This window comes from Parus major, chromosome 5 (genome assembly GCF_001522545.3).
Source record: "Parus major isolate Abel chromosome 5, Parus_major1.1, whole genome shotgun sequence".
NCBI classification, from domain to species: Eukaryota; Metazoa; Chordata; class Aves; order Passeriformes; family Paridae; genus Parus; species Parus major.
Genome location: NC_031774.1, coordinates 45,746,626 through 45,765,575, shown reverse-complemented (window position 1 = coordinate 45,765,575; position 18,950 = coordinate 45,746,626). Strand labels below are relative to the sequence as shown.

Here is an 18,950-nt window from a genome sequence, read left to right as displayed (position 1 = left end):
CAAGGTGATTTGTCCAAGGACTCCATTTGGCTGTCAGGGAAAAAAACCCACAAGCTGCTTTTTTTTTAGTGTGTGTTTTGTTCTCCCTCCATCATGTGCTGCTGAGGGAGCAGAAGGGAGAAACAGTAGCATAAGAAAAATTTTCTTACACCTCTTCTTTTTAATTAGGGTAATTAACTGCTTTGATGAAATATTCCACTTTTTAATTCAGCTAGAATGCACCACCTGCTAAATTTTCCCCAGAGCAGCTCCATGCAGCCAAGAAGTCTTCTTGTGTGGTGTTTAGGAGATGGGTTTTGCGTATCACAGCTCCAAGGTGATTGGTTTTCTTCAGCAGGTGACAGTACTGTAATCATAGTTCTGTTGCTTAAGGCAGGATTGCACTTTCACACAAACCTATGACTGCAGCTTGTCTAGAAAAATCCACAGCAACTTTCGTTAGCTTGTGCACATCCAACAACATGTACAGCCAAGGTCCCAAAGGTTTGTGTAGTCCATTCTGCTGCATTCTAACCACAGAATATTTTCTGCACCTGAGCAAACTTCATTAAACTTCTTTTGGTTCTGTCTGCACAGTATTAACACTGCAGTGGGGATTTAATAATGGATTGTGTGTAACTGCAGTGAAATGGTCTGTCATAGCCTGGCAAACCACGGATGTGTGGGTTTGGCTTAGCAAGAAGAGGAAAGTTAGTATTTTAGGGTCATTTACCTTAATAGCAGTTTTTTGACTTTGAGGTGTCTGGGTGACCGTCTCTGAACGCAGAAAGGCTGGCCTCTTCTGTATTTTTAAAATTGCTTTACATATTGCATGTTACTAAGGGAAGGTAGTAACTTTGTAGCTACAGTTGATTAACAGATTCCTAGGCATTCCTCTGTGGCTTAGTCTGGAGAAGTCTAATCCTACAGAGACACTGGGAAAAAAATCCCTGCTGTGTAGGGTTACACATTGCAGGGAGTTGTATTATTATGTTACTGCTGCTGCCTGGTAATTATTTTTCTGGGTTCCTTTTGCCACACTTTTATATCATAGCTGAGCATTTTCAAAGTCATTTCAGATACACCTACCAATAGTATTTCTCCTCAAAAAGCTTCAGAAAGAATGAAAGCCAAAAGGAGTAAAGGGAACTACGATTGTTCAATCCTAGAAATGGATTGTGTCAGAGCCAAAATGGATTCTATATGCATGTATAAGAAAATATTTTTAAAGTCCTTCTGTCTAAGAGCCTGATGCTTGAAAAAGTGAAATGAACATGTGTGTTGAATAGTCCTACAGGAAGAGGAACCTGGTCCCTGGTGGTAGAGCTTGTCAGGTTGCACAGATTGTGCTCAAATTGTAGACTCCAGGCTGAATCTCTACTACAAGAAGATTTTTGCTTGAGGATTTCATTAGGACTCCGGACATGAACAATCATTTCCATTTTTACAGAGAGTCTCCTCTTTCTTACCTTTCACCTAACAGCTAGGGGAGCAGCTGTGGTTTACCTCAGGCTCAGTGTGGCAGCCTGTGGTGCTGGGCCTGGCTGGTAACACTGGACCAGTATTCTGCTTCTCTCTAAGGAGCCCTCTTTAAAGCATAGAGGGCTTGGATAAAAATGAACAGAGTAGCCCTATCATACAGAGACAGCAAAAGAATTTACAGTGCAATTTCTGCAGAGACATCCAAGGTAATCTCTGCCAGAGGACTGACTGGAGTTTGTCTTCTCAGACTCTGCATTGGCACGCAGTCTGTCTAAAATGCTTCTGGGAGCTGGATGTGAAACCTTCCTCTGCTTTCAGGTTCTTCCATTTATTGTACGGACATTGAATTTCCAATGTCCCAGAGCTGAATGGAGCAAGAAAACAAATAAATAAGGTTAATTAAACTCTACTGCTTTTACTGGGAATGAATAGCATAAAGCAGCTTTTGTATGGGAGACAGGTACTTTCCTGTGTGGCCCCTCAATGGACTGGAATTTGGGACAGGCTGTAATTTGACCCTGGGGTGAATGGAATGGCAGCCTGAAAGAAAAATAAGTTGGCATGAGTCAATGTATTTGGTGCTGTCTGCTGGTTTTGGTTTTGTTTTGAAATTTTCATGACTGCAGAGTAACTGTGCTCTGCATTCATCTCTGCTTGCATGAGAGTCACTGTAAGATGATGCTTGTTCTCTTTAGCTTTTTTAAGCAATGCTACATCTTCCACCTAGATTCTGTTTTAAAATTGCTCCAAAGAATATTTCTCCATTATTGACACAGATCTATCTGATAGTTTGGGGCAGTACCCTTTTATTACAGGGACCAAAAAATGTGCCCATGACTTTTGACATTAACTGCACCAGTAGCTCCAGTGGCCTCTGCTGGTGTGTATGGGCACAGATTCTGACAGAAACCACTAGAGAAAAAAATATCTGGAAACAGCTATGGGTATGTAGGGTATGCTCTTTTCCTCTTTTTGCAGATACAACAGTTTAACGAAACACAAAGCAGAATTGGAAGAGTTGGAATTAGTTTTAAAAACTGAGAGAGAAGTTTTGCAACAAGAGAGAAGATCAAATGCAATAACCACTGGGGAAAATCAGAAGCTGAGGGAGGAACTGGACAGGTATGGTTCCTTTGCTAAATTGTTATATATATATCAATTAAAAGTCAATTATGCAAAACACAAATGTGTTGCTTTATGTCTGAAGTACCTTCATATAATGTGTCTATTCTTTTTTCTCTGTTTTTGTATTGTTAATTTGGTGATTTTAACTTGTTAAAGATGGTCAGCTTCATGAAAATTGTCAACCAATACTGTTATTAGTGCTTCAGACCTGGGACCTTTGCTTCCAGAATAAGCTCCCAAAATAAGCTTCCACACGTGTTTGGTTCAGTTCACGAGCATTTTTTGCAATGAATTGTTCCCAGGCACTTGCCTTTAGGCAGACTACACTACTACAAATGCCCAACCCCCTAAATTATACTGTTTTATTTTCCCTTGAGGAGCACTGGTTTATGGTTTTTACACAATATGATTTTAGCTCTAGGAGTTACCATTGTTTATTTTCTGCTGCCCAGAGAAAACTGCCATTCCTGTTATTAAAAGCAGACTTAGAGACTCTTCATCAGTGCTAGCTGTTAACTTATGGCAGAGCCCCTTTCAAGAGCCACACCCAAAAACCTCCCTGTAGCCTTGTTCATACTTTAAAGGTGTTTTGAGAATCTGTTTGGTACAAATAAGGAGCAAGACCATGTCAAGTTAAAGCAATGTCAGGTTGTATCATATTTAAAAATCACATTTTATGTTGAGCTACAATTGTACAAGTGTAATTTAGAACAGTGCAGAGCCTCTCTCTCAAGTTTGCTTTTCCTAATTCATTTTGTTAGGAACAAAGATGTTGCATAATGTTGATTGCAGGGCTGGCAGAGAGCCAGGCTTATTTGTCAGCAGATACAGAACTTAATCTGTTTATAGTTATTTAATGTTATGTCTCCAATATTTGTAGACATTTTTAGATTTAGCTTCAAGTGTAAAAGAATGCCACAGTATCTTCTTACAATACTACAGTGTTTCACTCTTCAGGACACTTAAATGCTCATATTTCATGCATCAGGATAAAAAAATAACGTGTGAGTTTAATTTGTGCCAAATAGAGCTGCATTTGTATCCAAATGCTCTTAAATATATTGTGTCTCAGAAATTTGTGGTGTTTCTAATGTATGGAAGAAATAGAATAGCAGTTTTATTTTTCATGTATTTTCCTTTCAGTTCTTTTGTAGATTTGAAACTTTTTTTAATGTTACTACTACTTCTTAATAAAATTTTATTAAATGCTTAGAATAAAAATGTCCTTACTTTCTGTAAGTTACTTTTAGTAAGTTACTTTTTGGTATGACATTTGATTTAGTGAGAGCTGCAAACTGATGGTGTGGTCTTTGAATGTGAGGTCATTTCTGTGAAGTGTCCTTCATAAGCCTGTCTTCTTGGTGTTTAGGGTGAATTTCTTGCACAACCAACTAAAGGCAGAGTATGAAGGGCTGCATTCACACACTAAAGAGCTGAAAACTTCCTTGAACAACTCTCAGCTGGAGTTGAATCGTTGGCAAGCTCGGTATGATGAGCTGAAAGAACAGCACCAATCCATGGATATCTCTCTGACCAAGCTGGATAACCACTGTGAGGTGAGTAGCTGTTGATACCCAGCTACTGCTGCTTTTGGGTTAGGGAGCTGCCATTCATTGTGTGAAGCTTTTGTTATGCTTTATATAGAAAGTGAAACTATGTCAACACCCCCATATAGTCTGAAGTGAATAAGTTTGTATCTTAAGTTGCCATGCTATTGTGTTATTTTGATTATGGTGCACTCCAGGGATGCACAGGAGAGATTAATTTGTCTTGTTTAATAGCTCCTGTCCCGTCTAAAGGGAAATCTGGAAGAAGAAAACCATCATCTCCTGAGTCAGATTCAGATGCTGAGCCAGCAGAATCAGATGTTGCTGGAGCAGAACATGGAGAGCAAGGAGCAGTATCATGAAGAACAGAAACAGTACATGTAAGAAAAAAGAAATTTGAATTGTGAAACCTAAAAAAGTAATGTAGACAAATATAGAATACAAATTCTGTATTTTTGACTAGAAGAGAAGGCAGTGGAATGGTATGTCTTCTTGATATCTGTTGGAAAAGGGGATGTTTGGTAGGAGAGTAGTGTAATGGGAGAAAACACAAAATGTTTCCATGTTGCCTTACTGCAAAGGGTAGTTCACGAAACACCTGAGCAAGCACAGCTCTTCTCAAATAATACGGATGAAGCTATGTGGAAAATTCAGTTAGAAAAGATGGAATGCTAAACCCAGTGGTACTTCTCAAAGAAGATGATTTTGGAAAACAGCTGAGTTGCAACAAAAATTTAGTCTTACGAGAGTCATTTTATATTTACATTCCTGAGGAATAGCAAATATTCATACTTCTTGTTTTTTCATTTGCATTTCAAGAAATACCTGCTTTGATGTTGCATTTAAGGATACAGACATTAACATATGTTGCTGTGTCCTTCATGCACAGGTTGACATGCTGAAGTGAGTCACCTTATTTAAAGACACTGAGTTTATAAAGAATCCTGTTTTCATGCAGTGAATTTATTATAGGTATGAAAGAAGGAAGAAAAATGTTCTTAACCCCAAGAATTTTAGTTCAAGCACATCAGGATGATGTGGGAGTTACTGAGTTGAGTTTTATAGCAGTACTGCTATATGGTTGAAGTGTTAGAAATTGTTTGCTGAAATAGGCTGAGTACAGTTCAGATGTACTCTGATTTGTTTATCCTGGTGTCTGACTGTTCTATGATGGAAGTTCGTTTGCCTTACTACTTGAATGAAAATAAGATTTGCCATCTTCCACTGTACAGGTTAACAAAATAAACAGTAAAAAAATTTAGTTAGTCTTAACATCCACCAAACAAACGCTGCCTGAGATACTAATTAGTAATCTTGCATCACCATCTACTGTTGTTCTTTCACCTTTCGTGCTTTATTGCACAAAAGTCACCCATCAGCATGGTTGGTAGGCTTTTGTGTTTGACCTCTCCAAACACTGTGAATCCTGAAGGTTCAGGATAATAAGATATTTCAGTCTCTTTCTTCTCTTGGTGGCTTTTTCTCTTCAGTTTTTTGATTATACTTAATTTCATACAGATGACTCAGAATATGCTTTTCCCCCTCACAGTGATAAATTGAATGCCTTAAGAAGACATAAGGAAAAACTTGAAGAGAAGATAATGGATCAGTACAAATTCTATGATCCTGCTCCAAAAAAGTAAGTTCCACATGGGTTTAGCTCTGCTCTACAGATCGGTGAGGGCAAGAAAGGGCTTCCTATAATTGAGGATAACAGAAATTCCATCTGAAGAGTAACATCATCTCCACTTGTCTGTTCCCTCTCACTCTGCAAGATATTCCCTGAAGCAGCAGGTTGTGTTAACATAGAGCATAGGGCCTCATTTGGGGCCCTCTGTATTAATACAGGAATCTGAAACTCCCAAAATTAATTGGGAAAGAACCATTTTGCTCCCAGTGTGGTGACTAAGCAGCACTAGGAACTTTCAGAGCTGCTTTTTCAAAGCAAGAGATAACCAGTCTGTTGGAGAGAAGGGACCTAAAAATTATATTAAGAACAACAAAAAAGAGCCAAGTTAATTCCACCATACATCATTCTGACTGGTAACCTTAGCAAAGAGGCTTAAAAGCAACTTTCATTTCTTTCCTCCTCAGTCTGTTCCTGTAGTGGAGTTTTTCACACTGTAAGAATGTCTTATATGGTCCATATGTGTAGTTTAGATTTCTAGCAGAGGGAACAGTTGTCTTTCTCACATTTCTCATGCTGAAGAAATATTTCTGTAAAAGTAATTTTGACTTTAGAGGAGAGATGGATCTCAAGTGCTGTGAAATTCATGGTGCATTTTTTGAACGAATTCTTGACAGTAAACTAACAATGTAGGATGGCTTGATGACTTCAGCACAGCTGTAAAGTTCTTTGGGGAGTATTTCTTGTAGCATTTTCTGAATTCCATTCACAAAACCTGCTTTATCAGGAAAAACCCCTGGATTGGAGCCAGAGCCTTAGTCAAATTAATCAAGCCAAAAAAGGAGACTCCAAGGGAGCGATTGAAACCAGCAGCAGAAAGCTCCACATGGCATTCTGAATCCCCAGAGATGGTAAACTCTCCATCTGCCTCCCAAAAATTGAAACATCAACACGAGGCTCAGGATAATAACTCTCAAGGGTCAAACCCTGTGGAAGAGAGAGAGAACCCCCAGGGTTCTTCAAACAAAGGTAAGGAATACCCAGCCTAAACCCATGAGCTGAATTTTTTTTTTTTAATAATTAATATATAGGATATGTTAATACCCAATCACGTTATATTTTGTGTCCTCTTTTTTTGTTTGTTTGTTTTTTGGGGGGTTTTTTAGTTTTGTTTTTATTTTGGTTGTTTAGTTTTGTGTTTTTTGGGTTTTTTTTAGTACAGTAAAATTTTTAGTCTGCATAAAACCCTAAACTAGAAATTTGAGTAAACCCTAGAAGTTACTGGGTTTTGTTTTGGTTTACTTTCTTCCTTTTATCTACTACTTCTCTCTTCAGCTTCTGTTTGCCCCAGATGTAGTATTGCATGTTACTGAATAAGTTGATTCTAATACTTCATTTACTGGGGTTTTGCAGCAAAGCAGTTTAAAGCTGGATCATGCAATAGTGTGTGGTTCAGGCTCTTTGAGGGGTATGAGCTGGCTGACAGCCACTGCCAGCAGGTGGTGCACGTGCAGAACAAATAAACCATTTATTGTAAATAACCATTTTATCATAATCTGGTGATTTTGGAGGTCAATACCATGTTTTGATTTAGAATTAAACTAGGAATTTTTTCATGTAAAATGATATAATTATTTTTTTTTACACTAAAGCATATATAAGGAAGATGGAATGATTTTCTGTTAAGTTAGTTTATACAGTAAATTAGGTGGTCCTAATTATGGGAAGTTTAAAAGGAAGTTCCTCAAAATAAATACTGTTCATCCTTATTAAAGGTAGTATATACATCCTAAGGTCTGTTTGCTCTATTGAGATAATTTCTGTCAGCTTCTATATATAGATTGTTATACTCCAGGAATACTTTCCAAGAAGCAATTTTGAAATTGATACTTGAATAATTCTTGTCTTCCAGCTGTGGGGGGTGGGAAACAGGAGGGGAGCAGCTAAGAAAAGAACTCTTGTTATGAAATACTGCAAGTACCTGTCTTGTCTGAAGGTTTTGTTTTGATTTCTCTATCCTAAGTCTTTGAGGTTATTTATTCACTTAAAGTACAAATAGATGTTTTATGGAATAAGATCATCCGTATGATTCTGGGTGTTTAACATGCATCGTAAGTTCAGCATAGGAAGTTGGGCTTGGGTTGCCACAGAACAAGGCCCTTGTAGAATGCCAGAGACAACAAAAAGTCTATGGAGTTTCATTCATTTTGATGTTACATGAAACACATTTATGTGGAGATGAGGCTCACCAGTATTAAAGCTTAGAAGACTTTCTCTAGGAAATTTGAGTGTTATCTCTGAGTAACATGTACATCAATTTAATTTTATACTGGAAAGCAAAAACGTTTTGAATGATCTAACAGTAATTTCTTAGTGGACTTGCTTAAATATTGTGTGTATGTGTTAATCTATGCCTTAATCTGAGTCAGATTAGCTGTGTTTAGCTATACATTCATCAGTCCTCCATTATAGGTGTTGGTCATTGTTTAGCCTTTTCTGTTTTTACCGGTTGTGTAGTCGTTAATCTGTGTTAAGACATTTTAAGTTTATGAATAAGGCCTTTTTTTTTACTTTTTTCTTCTTCTTCTTCTTTTTGGGATACCTGGGTGATAACAATTTAGCTGCACAGCGCAGAAAGATTGCCTTTATGAGAAGCAAAAGCAAGGATAAAGAAAAGTCTCCTAAGTCTCCATCGAATCATCAGTCTTTCTCTAATCGGCTCCGGTTCTGGTCTTCTTCCGACATCCCATCCTCTCCTAATGAAACTCTTTCTTTCCCGGAACTGGGAGTTTTCTAACACATTCTCTGTAGTACTCATCTTAATTTATTTCTGACAAATATTAAAAAAATAAATAAATAAAAAAACCCACATGCCATAAAAGAACATGCACATTAATAGAAACACTCAACATGTCTATACAATACTCTAAATACAAGCAAAGATTAGTGAACGTGGACTTAAGTTTTCCTGTAGAAGATGAATCACTATTGCACACTGTGGATCATTTCTTCAATGCAGCACACTTTAGGGGACCTCATGGCATACAGTTTGCGTATGTATATTGGCTGTGGTGCATGTTGTAAGTAAGTGAAGTTGCTATTTGCTTCAATATTTTCTTGCAATCATGTACTTACATTGTGTCCAGTTAAAGTTTCAAACTGATTTGCTGTTGCTATGCTTCCTACAGTGTGGTAGGCCTACTGAAATACAAAAACAGTCTCAAAATCCAGAGATTTTTTTCCAATAGCCTTTGCTATTAAACGATTAAAAAAGGCAGGTTTTTGAACACCTTTTTCTGCTTTTAAAAAGTCTAGCTTTAAATATAGAATAGAAGCTACTGGAAGAATTATTCTCAGCTAAGTGTCTTGATGCTCACATTCAAACCTGATATTTAGCAAGGTTTTGTACTTCCATTTAAGAAAACTCATCTTGAATTGAGCTGACATTTCAGTTTCCTCTGCTTCAGTTTCAACAGATTTTTTTGGAAGAAGAATGTAGATTTGTTCTCTTAAGACTGGGGATAAGCTTCATTAATCCATTGCCCAGAATTCTTGTTGCCTAATAGTCATGACCTGGTGGCTTCAGAAATTAATGTGCATGTCCAGTCCCCACCCTGTCAGAGAATTGGATGCAGAATGGGCAGTGTGCTACCTGGGGGCTCAGCAGAGAGGCCAAAAGATCTCCTTTCCCTTCTCACTCTCAGAACTGTCCCCAGTGGCACAACCAGGGACTCTGGAAAAACAGCCTGGTTCTTTGTTGCCCATTTGGGGATCTGTGGAGAATTTTAGTGTCTGGGGCAATTAATATTTTTGGCATCCATGGAAGGTGTTAAGTGTATCTATGAAGTCAATTAGAAAAACAGATTTGCATGTGAAGCTTTAGTCAGAAGTTGCCCCTGCAGGCATGACAGAAGTTTCAATTCTGAGAGCAAGTGCTGGCCCAGTCTGTGGAGCCTATGCAGACCCTAGGGAGAAAACATTGTTCCTGAATGAAGTCAGCTTCCAGGGGCCACCTAAGATGACAGCACATTGGTCCATTTCTCTAACACAACTTCACAGCTGCTCTGTGCTTTGAACTGTCTGTCCATTGTCTCTGCAAGTTGTTTATTTCAACTGCTGCACTCTGCTGCATTTTCAACATTTAGTTTCTGTTACTTAATCAAGTATTCCATACAAATATATAGACTCTAGAACCTTGCACCTCATTAAGTGTGTTTTCTGCAGTAAATTCTTTAAATTTTGTTCTATATGTGCCTTAAGGCACTACATTGACATTATAAGAAATTAATTAACCTGCTTCATCAACAGAAAAGAATTTTTCAGATTCTTAACCCAAGTAATATTCTAGCAGACAGTTTTTGTTGTTCTCCTGCAGAGATCCCAGAAACTCCATTTAAAAATCATTGCACCAGGACATCTTAAGATCAGAGTTTCAACCTTGTAAAGACTGAGCTCTTACCACAGCAAAGATATAAACCTGAAAGCAGTTAGCTTAGTGCACAGATCACGAAAGATAATTTTCAAATCAGTATTATTTTTCTTTGAGTAAGAGCATGACTACTGTCACTCTTTCCCTATTCTATTTTATTACTGAAGTAAGTTCTTATAAAATGCACCTATGAGGAATAATGTTATGGGAATTTCACACCTCACTTATCTTTTCTGGATTCATGTCTTTGCTTCTTTTCTTCCTCCTTTCACAGTAATTGTTGCATGTATAATATCAACCCTCCCACCAGCACTAAGCAGCCCTTGTCACTCCCACACTTTACAGAGAGCACACATGATTGACAAGCTGGTGGCAGAAATTTCCTATCCACTACTGCACTGTTTATGGAAAAGCTTGCCAAACTAGCGCCTCTGTTGTGCAGTTTCTTTGTGCCTGTTTGTCATGTTTGTATGGGCAGATAAATACAAATCCCTTAATGCTATTTTTCATTGAGTCTTATTCATTTACCTCTCTTCCTACCAGTGCTAATGGACCTAAAGCAAAAAAGGAATTCCCATCATGGAGGCAGCAATGATAATGTTGAAATCTCAGCAGACTCTGCAACGAAACCAAGCAGTGTGGAAATGGGTCCCAGGACTTACTCAACCTCAGCTATTCACATGCACACTTCCACCCCCATTTCCCGGCTCCAGAGCAGGCCAAAAGGTGTGTGGTGCGTTTGATATACCAGCTGGTAGTGCCAGGCAGGCTGCTTTATAGCTCCTGCAATGCTGCTAGTGGCATTCAAGTACAAAAACAGAGAACTAATATTTTCACTCCTACTTTATCTGCTGAATGGTTTAATTGATGAGATGCAGGGTTTACTCACTCTTGTAATGTCATCAACTTGACAGAGCACATTTGAGTGTCAGTTCTTCAGTGGTTCCCTGCCCAGTGTTTAGAGGATGAGTCTATAAAACCCTCTTTATCACCTCACTTCTACACTGCTAGAATACATGGAGATTGACCTGAAGGATTAACCTTTCTGTGTTCAATTGGCCTTTTAAGTTTTATGCCCTTTTCCAGGCTATAATTCAGAAGATAATCTATGTGAACAGTCCCCGGAGGTTGAGTTTGCAAGCACCAGACGGCACGGTAAGCTTGTAGCATGTGTGCAGCATGCTCTAAACATCTGCATTAAGATTTGTTTCATTTCATCCACATGAACTGTCCTGGAGTGTTTTAGTTACTTTATTATTACAGGAGGAGGTATACTAATGCAGCACCATTTTGGGAATGGGATTCTAACTGCTTCTGGTTTTCTACTGGAGCTTTTAATGGATGTTTTGCCAAAATTTGTTTTGACAAAACAATGCTGATGTTGAGGCAAGTTGCCTTCCTGTACCAACCGACCGTTTAATGTATGTCCTACAGATTTGTTGCTGATTTTTTTTGAGAATGTTTAATTCCTTAAGGGAGTGAATCAGCAGTAATAGAAATTTGGTATGGGGCTTGTGGATGCACAGTGGGAACGCTGTTGAAGCAGCAGCACTCCCTGCTTAGACATTGCGGAACGCTTCATTTACAAGTGGCTACCAGCTCCTTCCAAAGAAAACTGAAAAAGAGACAGCAACTTATTGTTGAGCTTTTTCAGTATCTGCATTGCTTTACAGTTACTGTAAAAACCCAGAACATATTTCTTTGTGCAAAAAATAAGATAAACAAGATGAATCCTAAACAGCTTGAAAAATGAAGATGTTTTCTGCTATGTACAGATTTTGGCATCCCGAGTGTGTTATGTTGTTAATGTTTTCAAAGTGACATAGTTGCACAGGTCCTATTTTCAGAAGGGAGGCTGTAGCCAAGTCTTTTAGAGAATCAGAGGAACTACAGACCTGTTTGTTCAATGCTTGATTTGTGTTTTTCAGTGTCCAGGCCAAACAGTTTAGAGAGCAGTAGGAACGCTTCCAGCAGCAGTTCACCTCTCAATTTGAAAGGTAAAGCTTTTACAGCTGAGCTGTGATAAACAGGAAGTGAAATTCCGTGAAACTGTGTGTAAAATGCCATTTTCCTTCCAATTAATTTTGAAGACTTGTTTTGAAATGGTAGTGATTATGCAATCTGGACATGACTGTCTTGGGAATCAAAACTGCTGGCAAGAAGTGCTTTTCTAAGATTGATTCTGGCAAGGGGTAGCTTATAAGGCAGACAGTCGAATTTTGCTTCAGTCTGACTGGCATCTTATTGTGAGAAATATCAGGCCACTCTTAGACTCTCTACAACAAGAGATCTCTGGTTCTTACTCTGCACACAGCTTGTGTATGGAATCAGTGGGCTCTGGAGATTTGCTTTTGCAAGTTGTGCATCCTTGAAGGATGCCAACAGACCTGACAACATGGAAGAATCTGCTTTCTGCTTTCCCATTGTCAGGTTCTAGTGCTCAGATCACACAGCCAAGATGGGGAGATCTTTCAATGACACACAGGTTGTAAAGAGGCAGCTCAATATTACCTTACTAATATAAGGTTTATTAGCCCCCAGTGCTATTTTTATTCTTTGGTCAAGTAGTTATGCTTGTTTAAGGTTCTGTAAGATATTTAGTTGTCCTGATTTTTCAAAGCTCTGATTGCTTTGAGCTCTGTAGGAGAAAAAAGGAGGGTAAAAAATGCTGCCCAGTCTGTGTGGAAATGGCCCTGGATGATAAAGTTCCTGCCTGAGTGTGAAATCTACTGAAATTATGTCAGAGCAGTGTCATTAATGGTATTTATGCTTCTCCTCAGGTTCCTTAGACCATATCCATGGTAGAACTGAGAGCCTCAGCAGTGAAGATATGGTGCCAAGCAGAGAGGCACCAGTATTGCTCCGAGACACATATTCCCTTCACTCTGCTGCTGCTTTCTTCAGCACTGGCAGCAGGCATGAGTCCTGCTCCCACAGGAATGGTTTGATGTCCTGTGATATACCTCAGAAGAGCAATCCATCTCAGTCTCACACAGGCAGGCAGCGGTCTGCCTCACCTGGCAGTGAGATGGTAACTTTGGAAGAGTTCTTGGAAGAGAGCAACAGGCTGTCTCTACCAAGTGTAAGTACATAGAGCTAGATAGTCCATTTCAGATGTCAAAAACCTTTTCACAGCTGATTTAGGAGGTGAGGGCATAAACAAGATGATCTTTGTTCATATATGTGTGTACTATCAAATCTTGCAAAACGAATGATACAATTTCAATAACTAAGGTAAAATTAGCTTTCCTGTAGCACTCTGCTAATTTATTTTGGTTTATCAGCTATGGCAAGTCAGATAATTCACTGCAAGTACTGTGTATTGGACTGCTGGGGTTTCTTTGCTAGCAAATGATTGTGGTCAAAGTTTTGTATCATCAATTCTCAGCTCCAGGCATTTTTATTTATAAACTGGGAAGTTTTCTTTGTAATTTTTTGTGTGTGTTTCTGTGTAGTAATGAATGAAACCTAGGACAGTTTTCAATTGAAGTGCAAAATATGCAGTTCATAAAACCATCTCATGATCTGAAAATATCAGTGCATTTGAGTATTTTTCTTGCAAAAGGAAGTTTTTGATACATTCACCATGTTTGTGTATTGACTGATACTGCCCTATTGGTTCAATGACTGCAAGAATGTTGCTCATTTAAGTGCTTTTTTCAGGAACTAAATGTTTGCTTTCAAGATGGCATTTATCTTTCACTGCTCAGACATGCAGTACAATAGTGAGGCAGTGCACTATGAAACAGGTTAATATCTTAAAAACAGTTAAGTGTTTGACAGTGTAAGTGAACAGAGATTTCTGTTTTATGAATGCCTTGGTAAAAGTATCAAAATTAGCAGAGCTGTGCCATTTCATGGCATCAGTGAATTCTGGTCCTTGAATTTTCACAGTAATGTTTAAATATGCCTCCTACTCCCTCATTACCCTAAGTACAATTCTTAGCTTTTAGAGATGTTTAAAATTATTGCTTTTGTGTGTCTGTAACTACCTGACCATGTCCATTTTCATTCTTTCTGTCATCCTGTTCCTTTTCAGCATCGGCGCAGTTTAAATGAGAGTGAAATGATTTCATTACACCAATTTCTGTTAGAAGCTGATGCACTCTATCCCCCTTGCTACTTCCCATGTTCTTCCATTCATCAGGAACATTCGCAGTCACTCGAATCGGTCCTCAGTGTTTCATATCCCGACATCGTGAGGCACAGAACAGGCAGGGGAAATAGGAGATCTGCTTCATTCTATATCCCCAGGGTATCCGTTGTTCTTACTATGAAGGCAACAGCTCCTGACTTACCACAGCTTTTGCTAGCATATTAATACCTATAGAAGCATACTGTAACTCCTAGTTGTTACTTTTAAGGCTGGCAGATCACTTGCATTGATTGCTCATAAATTATTTGCAGTGTATGTTGGTACACATGTGTTTTCAGAGGACTTGGCATTCTGTAATGTTGATGTGCATAATAGCTGTTTTAAATAAAGTTAAAAATAACCTTAACACTTTAACACTTAGTTGAGCTTAGAAATTTTCACACTGCACTATTACTATTGATGTTGTTTGCTAATGGAAAAAGACATTTTGACTGGAAGAAATATTTGGAACACTAGTGAAATAAGTATATTAAGCTTTAAACATGCTCCCTAGAGAAGAGTGAAGAAGTAAATTTCATGAGCTTTTTCAGCATGTTGTTTGTAATGACAGCATGTCCCTTAACTGTTCTGAGCATGCCTTTTACTAATAGTACAATGGCTGCTGATCAAACATTACCATTTTTGGATTGCATGGACCACCCCCATGAAATAGTCATTGTGTATTTTCTTTTACTGCCAGGTTAATTGTCTGATTTAAAATTTGAAAGTTCATTGTAGGCAAACAATTTTTCTAACAATTTTTTTGTATGTTTCATTGTATTGTACACACAGCTTTTAATGTACATAGCATATTGAGAGGGAGAGGTGAAGGGAATCAGTGGAGAAAGGATTAAACTTTTTTGTAATGCTAGCACATCTCCCCAAGATACTGACTTCTGCTACATTCCTGAAGTTACAGTAGAGAGTTATCTAGATGAACTGAATATGACAGACATGATTGATATCTGCTGATATCAATGGCAGATGTCATCAATATGACATCAATACATTGATGTTAAAGTGACAGTGGCTGATGTGAAGGGAAGCAAAAGAGCTGCTGTCCAGGTTGCAATCAAAATTATTTAAAAATTATGACAATTAACCTGGCAAACAAGGCTGTCACAATCTAATTACAATAAGCACATTATTCCCTGAGTTGGATTTATACCCATTTTAAACATTCATCTCTTCTCTTTCCACTATGTAAAATCTATGATTGTGTTTGGCTTAAATTAAGTGGGAAGATTTTGTGAATACAAAGTTCTGCATGTTCTTTAAACAAAGTATGTTGTCATTAATGTGACGTGCATATTTTCTCACACCAGGACACCTCCACTAACAGAGATGACTTGCTCAGCGATTATTTTAGGAAAGCAAATGAGCCTTCAGCTACTGGGAACTTGCTTCAGCCATCCAGAAATGAGGCTTCCAAGGTGCCCACTAGTCTTGTTGCTCCAACTGTGAAGATGGCCGTGGCCGGTGAAGAAGGAAGAACAGCTAAACCTGACAATTACATGAAGCCAAACCTCAGACAAGTTGAACCTGATGCTCTGGCAAACCCCCAAGGGTCCCTTAAGTTTCCTCACACACCACAGCACCAGTCTGCCAGTGGGGTGCGGCAGATGGCACAGCCCCAGCAGCCTGGAACCTTGAGCAGGAGGAGTACTTCACTGAGCAGGGCATTTAGCTTGGCCTCTGCAGACCTTCTCAGGGCTGCTGGCCCAGAGGCCTACAGGCAGGAGAGCCCTCAGAAGTCAGGAGCAGAGCTACATGGGGGCAAGGACACTGTCTGTCAGAGCACCAGGGCTTCTGTGCCAACGAGCTCCCAGGCACCCTTAAGAGAGAGGCCACAGTCTGCAAAGGTGGCAGGTTCCATGCAAGGTGTCGATTCCCGCTGTCGGCAGCTCGATGCAAGGCGCCTTTCCCTGATCCCACCAAAAGATGAGAGGCCACTCTCCTTCCATCAGTTCTCTGCCTCACCCACTGCATCCACCAGCACTCTGAATGTCCAGCAGCAAGAGCGTGTGAACCCTGGACAACACTACTCATCTGCATCCCATACTCCCTCTAAAGTCAAACCCAAGTCAGCACCTCGTACTGAGGAGGTGGCCACGGTGGCCTCTGCCAGAGCTGTTTGCACCAGCACTGAGGGAAATACTTCCCCAGGGCAAGGCCAGGGTGATGCCCTAATTACCAAGTGCCAGGGTAAGCTATTAGAAAGCAGCTCTGGGGCTGTAGAGGAGCCCATGAGAGGAAGCAGTTCCAACAGCACTCCTGGGTCTCCTGACCCCCAGGGAGATCAGCAGACAGTTTGGTATGAGTATGGCTGTGTGTAACCCACAGGTGTAGCTGTAATGGGTGTTTGGTATGGCTGATTTCCAGGTACCATTTATCTAGACACTGTCAGGTCTTAAAAGGCATCACCTGCAGGCTGCTCTGAGCATTCTCTGGGTACTGTTTCCCAGTTGGACAGTGACTAAGAGAACCAAGGAGCAAAACCCCAGTCCTTCTGACACTGTTGTGCCTAAAACAAAGTGGAAGCCTGACCTAATCTCACAGCAATCTTAGCACCTGATTCTCACAGGTTCTGAGCACTCCACAGTCCAGCAGTTTAGCAGGGTCCGCTGTCATTGCTGCACTGTGCACCCTTTTTGCATGCATTAAAGAAAAGTTCCACAGGTCCTATGTGTGCTAAACTCGGCCCCACCATTCATAAATAACCATACTGAAAAGCCAATCTTCTCCCCCAAAGACAGAACCAAATATGAGACTTAAGTAGCATAGAGATGAAGAGCAAAGGTGTGTGGCTTTAGCCATGGATCTGGTGTAATATTTTTCTAGCCACAGACACAACTTATAGAAGGTATTGTATAGACTTCAAGGGTCACATCTCGACCTTTCCCATGTGGACTGTGTAAACACAGAAGCCAGCATAAATACCCCACTGCCTTCACTATAGCTGCAGCTCAGTGGATGCTTGACTGCAGAGTGGTGCTGCCTTTTGAAACTTGCTTTATCTTTTATACAAACACTGGAACTAATGCAGCCGTTCAGGGGAGATGCCATTTCAATTGCAAGGGTGGCATCTCATGTACAAAAGTGTCTTGTAAGTATGTATATAAGAAGCTCAAGTACTGTATAAGAATGCAGTGTAAATTGTATTATTACATCCTTGTGTGCGTGACAGCCCACATCCTGTGTGGGCTTTTGTCTCTTAGAAATCCTTGTTTGTCTCCAAGAACTTTTCTCAGTATAGAAAAATAATTTTGTACACATGGGAAAGAAATATACTTTTAAAAAAATCTATTTATGTGGAAAGAGGTTTCTTGTATGTTTCTATCCAGAGTGTCATCAGCTGCTTATGTATATATGATCAAATGTGTATCTTTAATTCCATGTTTGTAAAGGTGTTCTTCTTGCAATAGACTAAATCCTTAAAAAAATACTTGTTTTGCTGGTTCTGATTTAATTTAGTAAAAGATAAAACTGATTCATTGATGTTTTTGTTATCTAATATGTAGCAATCCCATTCTGAAAACTACAAAATTGTTTATAATAAAGATTAAAATAAAATAGATTGATATTGTTCTTTTTGTCCTTGGAAAAATTAAAAAAAAAACAAAAATGTGATTTGCAGTGCTGGAGATCTGTCTATAACAGCTCTTCATAAGCCTTAGTATTTGTGTCTATGTGGTGAGGTTGTATTTGTTTTTATAACATAGAAGGTGTACCAGAAGTCTTTTTTTTTAATTGTAACCTTCTTACTGAAAACTACAGGAGGATTGAAAATGAAAAATAAGTGACTTACAGTTCACTCTATAATTGGACTGTTAGATTTTTATGCTTCTCCAACCACTTCAGAAAAGGGCAAAGATGCTGTCAATTTTGACCGAGCTTGTATCTTGAGTGGTCCATTTTGAACTTAATTCTCAGGACGCCTTAAGAAAGTAAGAAATTATTTATCTTTCAACATGGAGAGAATGACAAAAAAAACCTTTCTGCCTTCTCTACTTTTTAAATTGAAACTATAGTTTTGCAACAGATTTAAAATTATGGGTGCTATATGGCAATTTTAGAACATAATGGACGTTCTTAGTAAACTAAAATTCTTCTTCCAGAAATTTTATCTTAAAGTGGATTTTTGGAGGACATGTGCAGGCTGGGCTGCTGAGGAAGCAATCTTACAACTTTTAACTTAAACTTGTTAGTTACTGTAAATCTGCTTTTGCTATAAATGCCTGCCCAGTCACACACCTTAGCTGTCAGTTTCTGAGTTATTTACATTCTCAATTCTAGTGAGCTTGAATTAAAAAAGTACTAAATACATTTGTAGTACCATTCGGTTGTGGGATAATTTTAAATACAGAGGTTATACCATGGAACAGCTGTTGAAGCACACAGTGCTGTCTGTGCCGCTCCGGCCTTTCTGGGGCTGTTCAGGGAGGTTTTGGAGTAGGTGCCTGCCCCGGCAGGCCCGGTTATTTTGCTGTGTGCTCCGTTCATGGGGGCTCCCCGCTCTGGCCTGGCAGGCCCGGTTATTTTGCTGTGTGCTCTGTTCATGGGGGCGCTCAGCTCTGGCCTGGCAGGCCCGGTTATTTTGGGGTCTGCTCCGTTCATGGGGGCTCC

The 18,950-nt window shown here is 39.3% G+C and overlaps 1 protein-coding gene across 2 annotated transcripts in view; it reads left to right on the top strand.

Moving 5' to 3' along the window:
* Positions 1 to 17,932, top strand: part of CCDC88C (coiled-coil domain containing 88C) — an 86,787-nt gene extending 68,855 nt beyond the window's left edge. The window contains exons 18-28 of one of the 2 annotated variants that reach the window (XM_015631181.3): positions 2,440 to 2,583; positions 3,956 to 4,142; positions 4,368 to 4,513; positions 5,683 to 5,772; positions 6,548 to 6,789; positions 10,733 to 10,915; positions 11,276 to 11,344; positions 12,118 to 12,186; positions 12,970 to 13,271; positions 14,229 to 14,444; positions 15,650 to 17,932. In XM_015631181.3, the coding sequence (XP_015486667.1) occupies positions 2,440 to 2,583; positions 3,956 to 4,142; positions 4,368 to 4,513; positions 5,683 to 5,772; positions 6,548 to 6,789; positions 10,733 to 10,915; positions 11,276 to 11,344; positions 12,118 to 12,186; positions 12,970 to 13,271; positions 14,229 to 14,444; positions 15,650 to 16,660 (2,659 nt within the window). In that variant the 3' untranslated portion in view covers positions 16,661 to 17,932. The remainder of the gene's footprint in view (positions 1 to 2,439; positions 2,584 to 3,955; positions 4,143 to 4,367; positions 4,514 to 5,682; positions 5,773 to 6,547; positions 6,790 to 10,732; positions 10,916 to 11,275; positions 11,345 to 12,117; positions 12,187 to 12,969; positions 13,272 to 14,228; positions 14,445 to 15,649) is intronic. The other variant, XM_015631183.2, reaches the window with a different exon arrangement.
* The last annotated feature ends 1,018 nt before the right edge of the window (positions 17,933 to 18,950 follow it).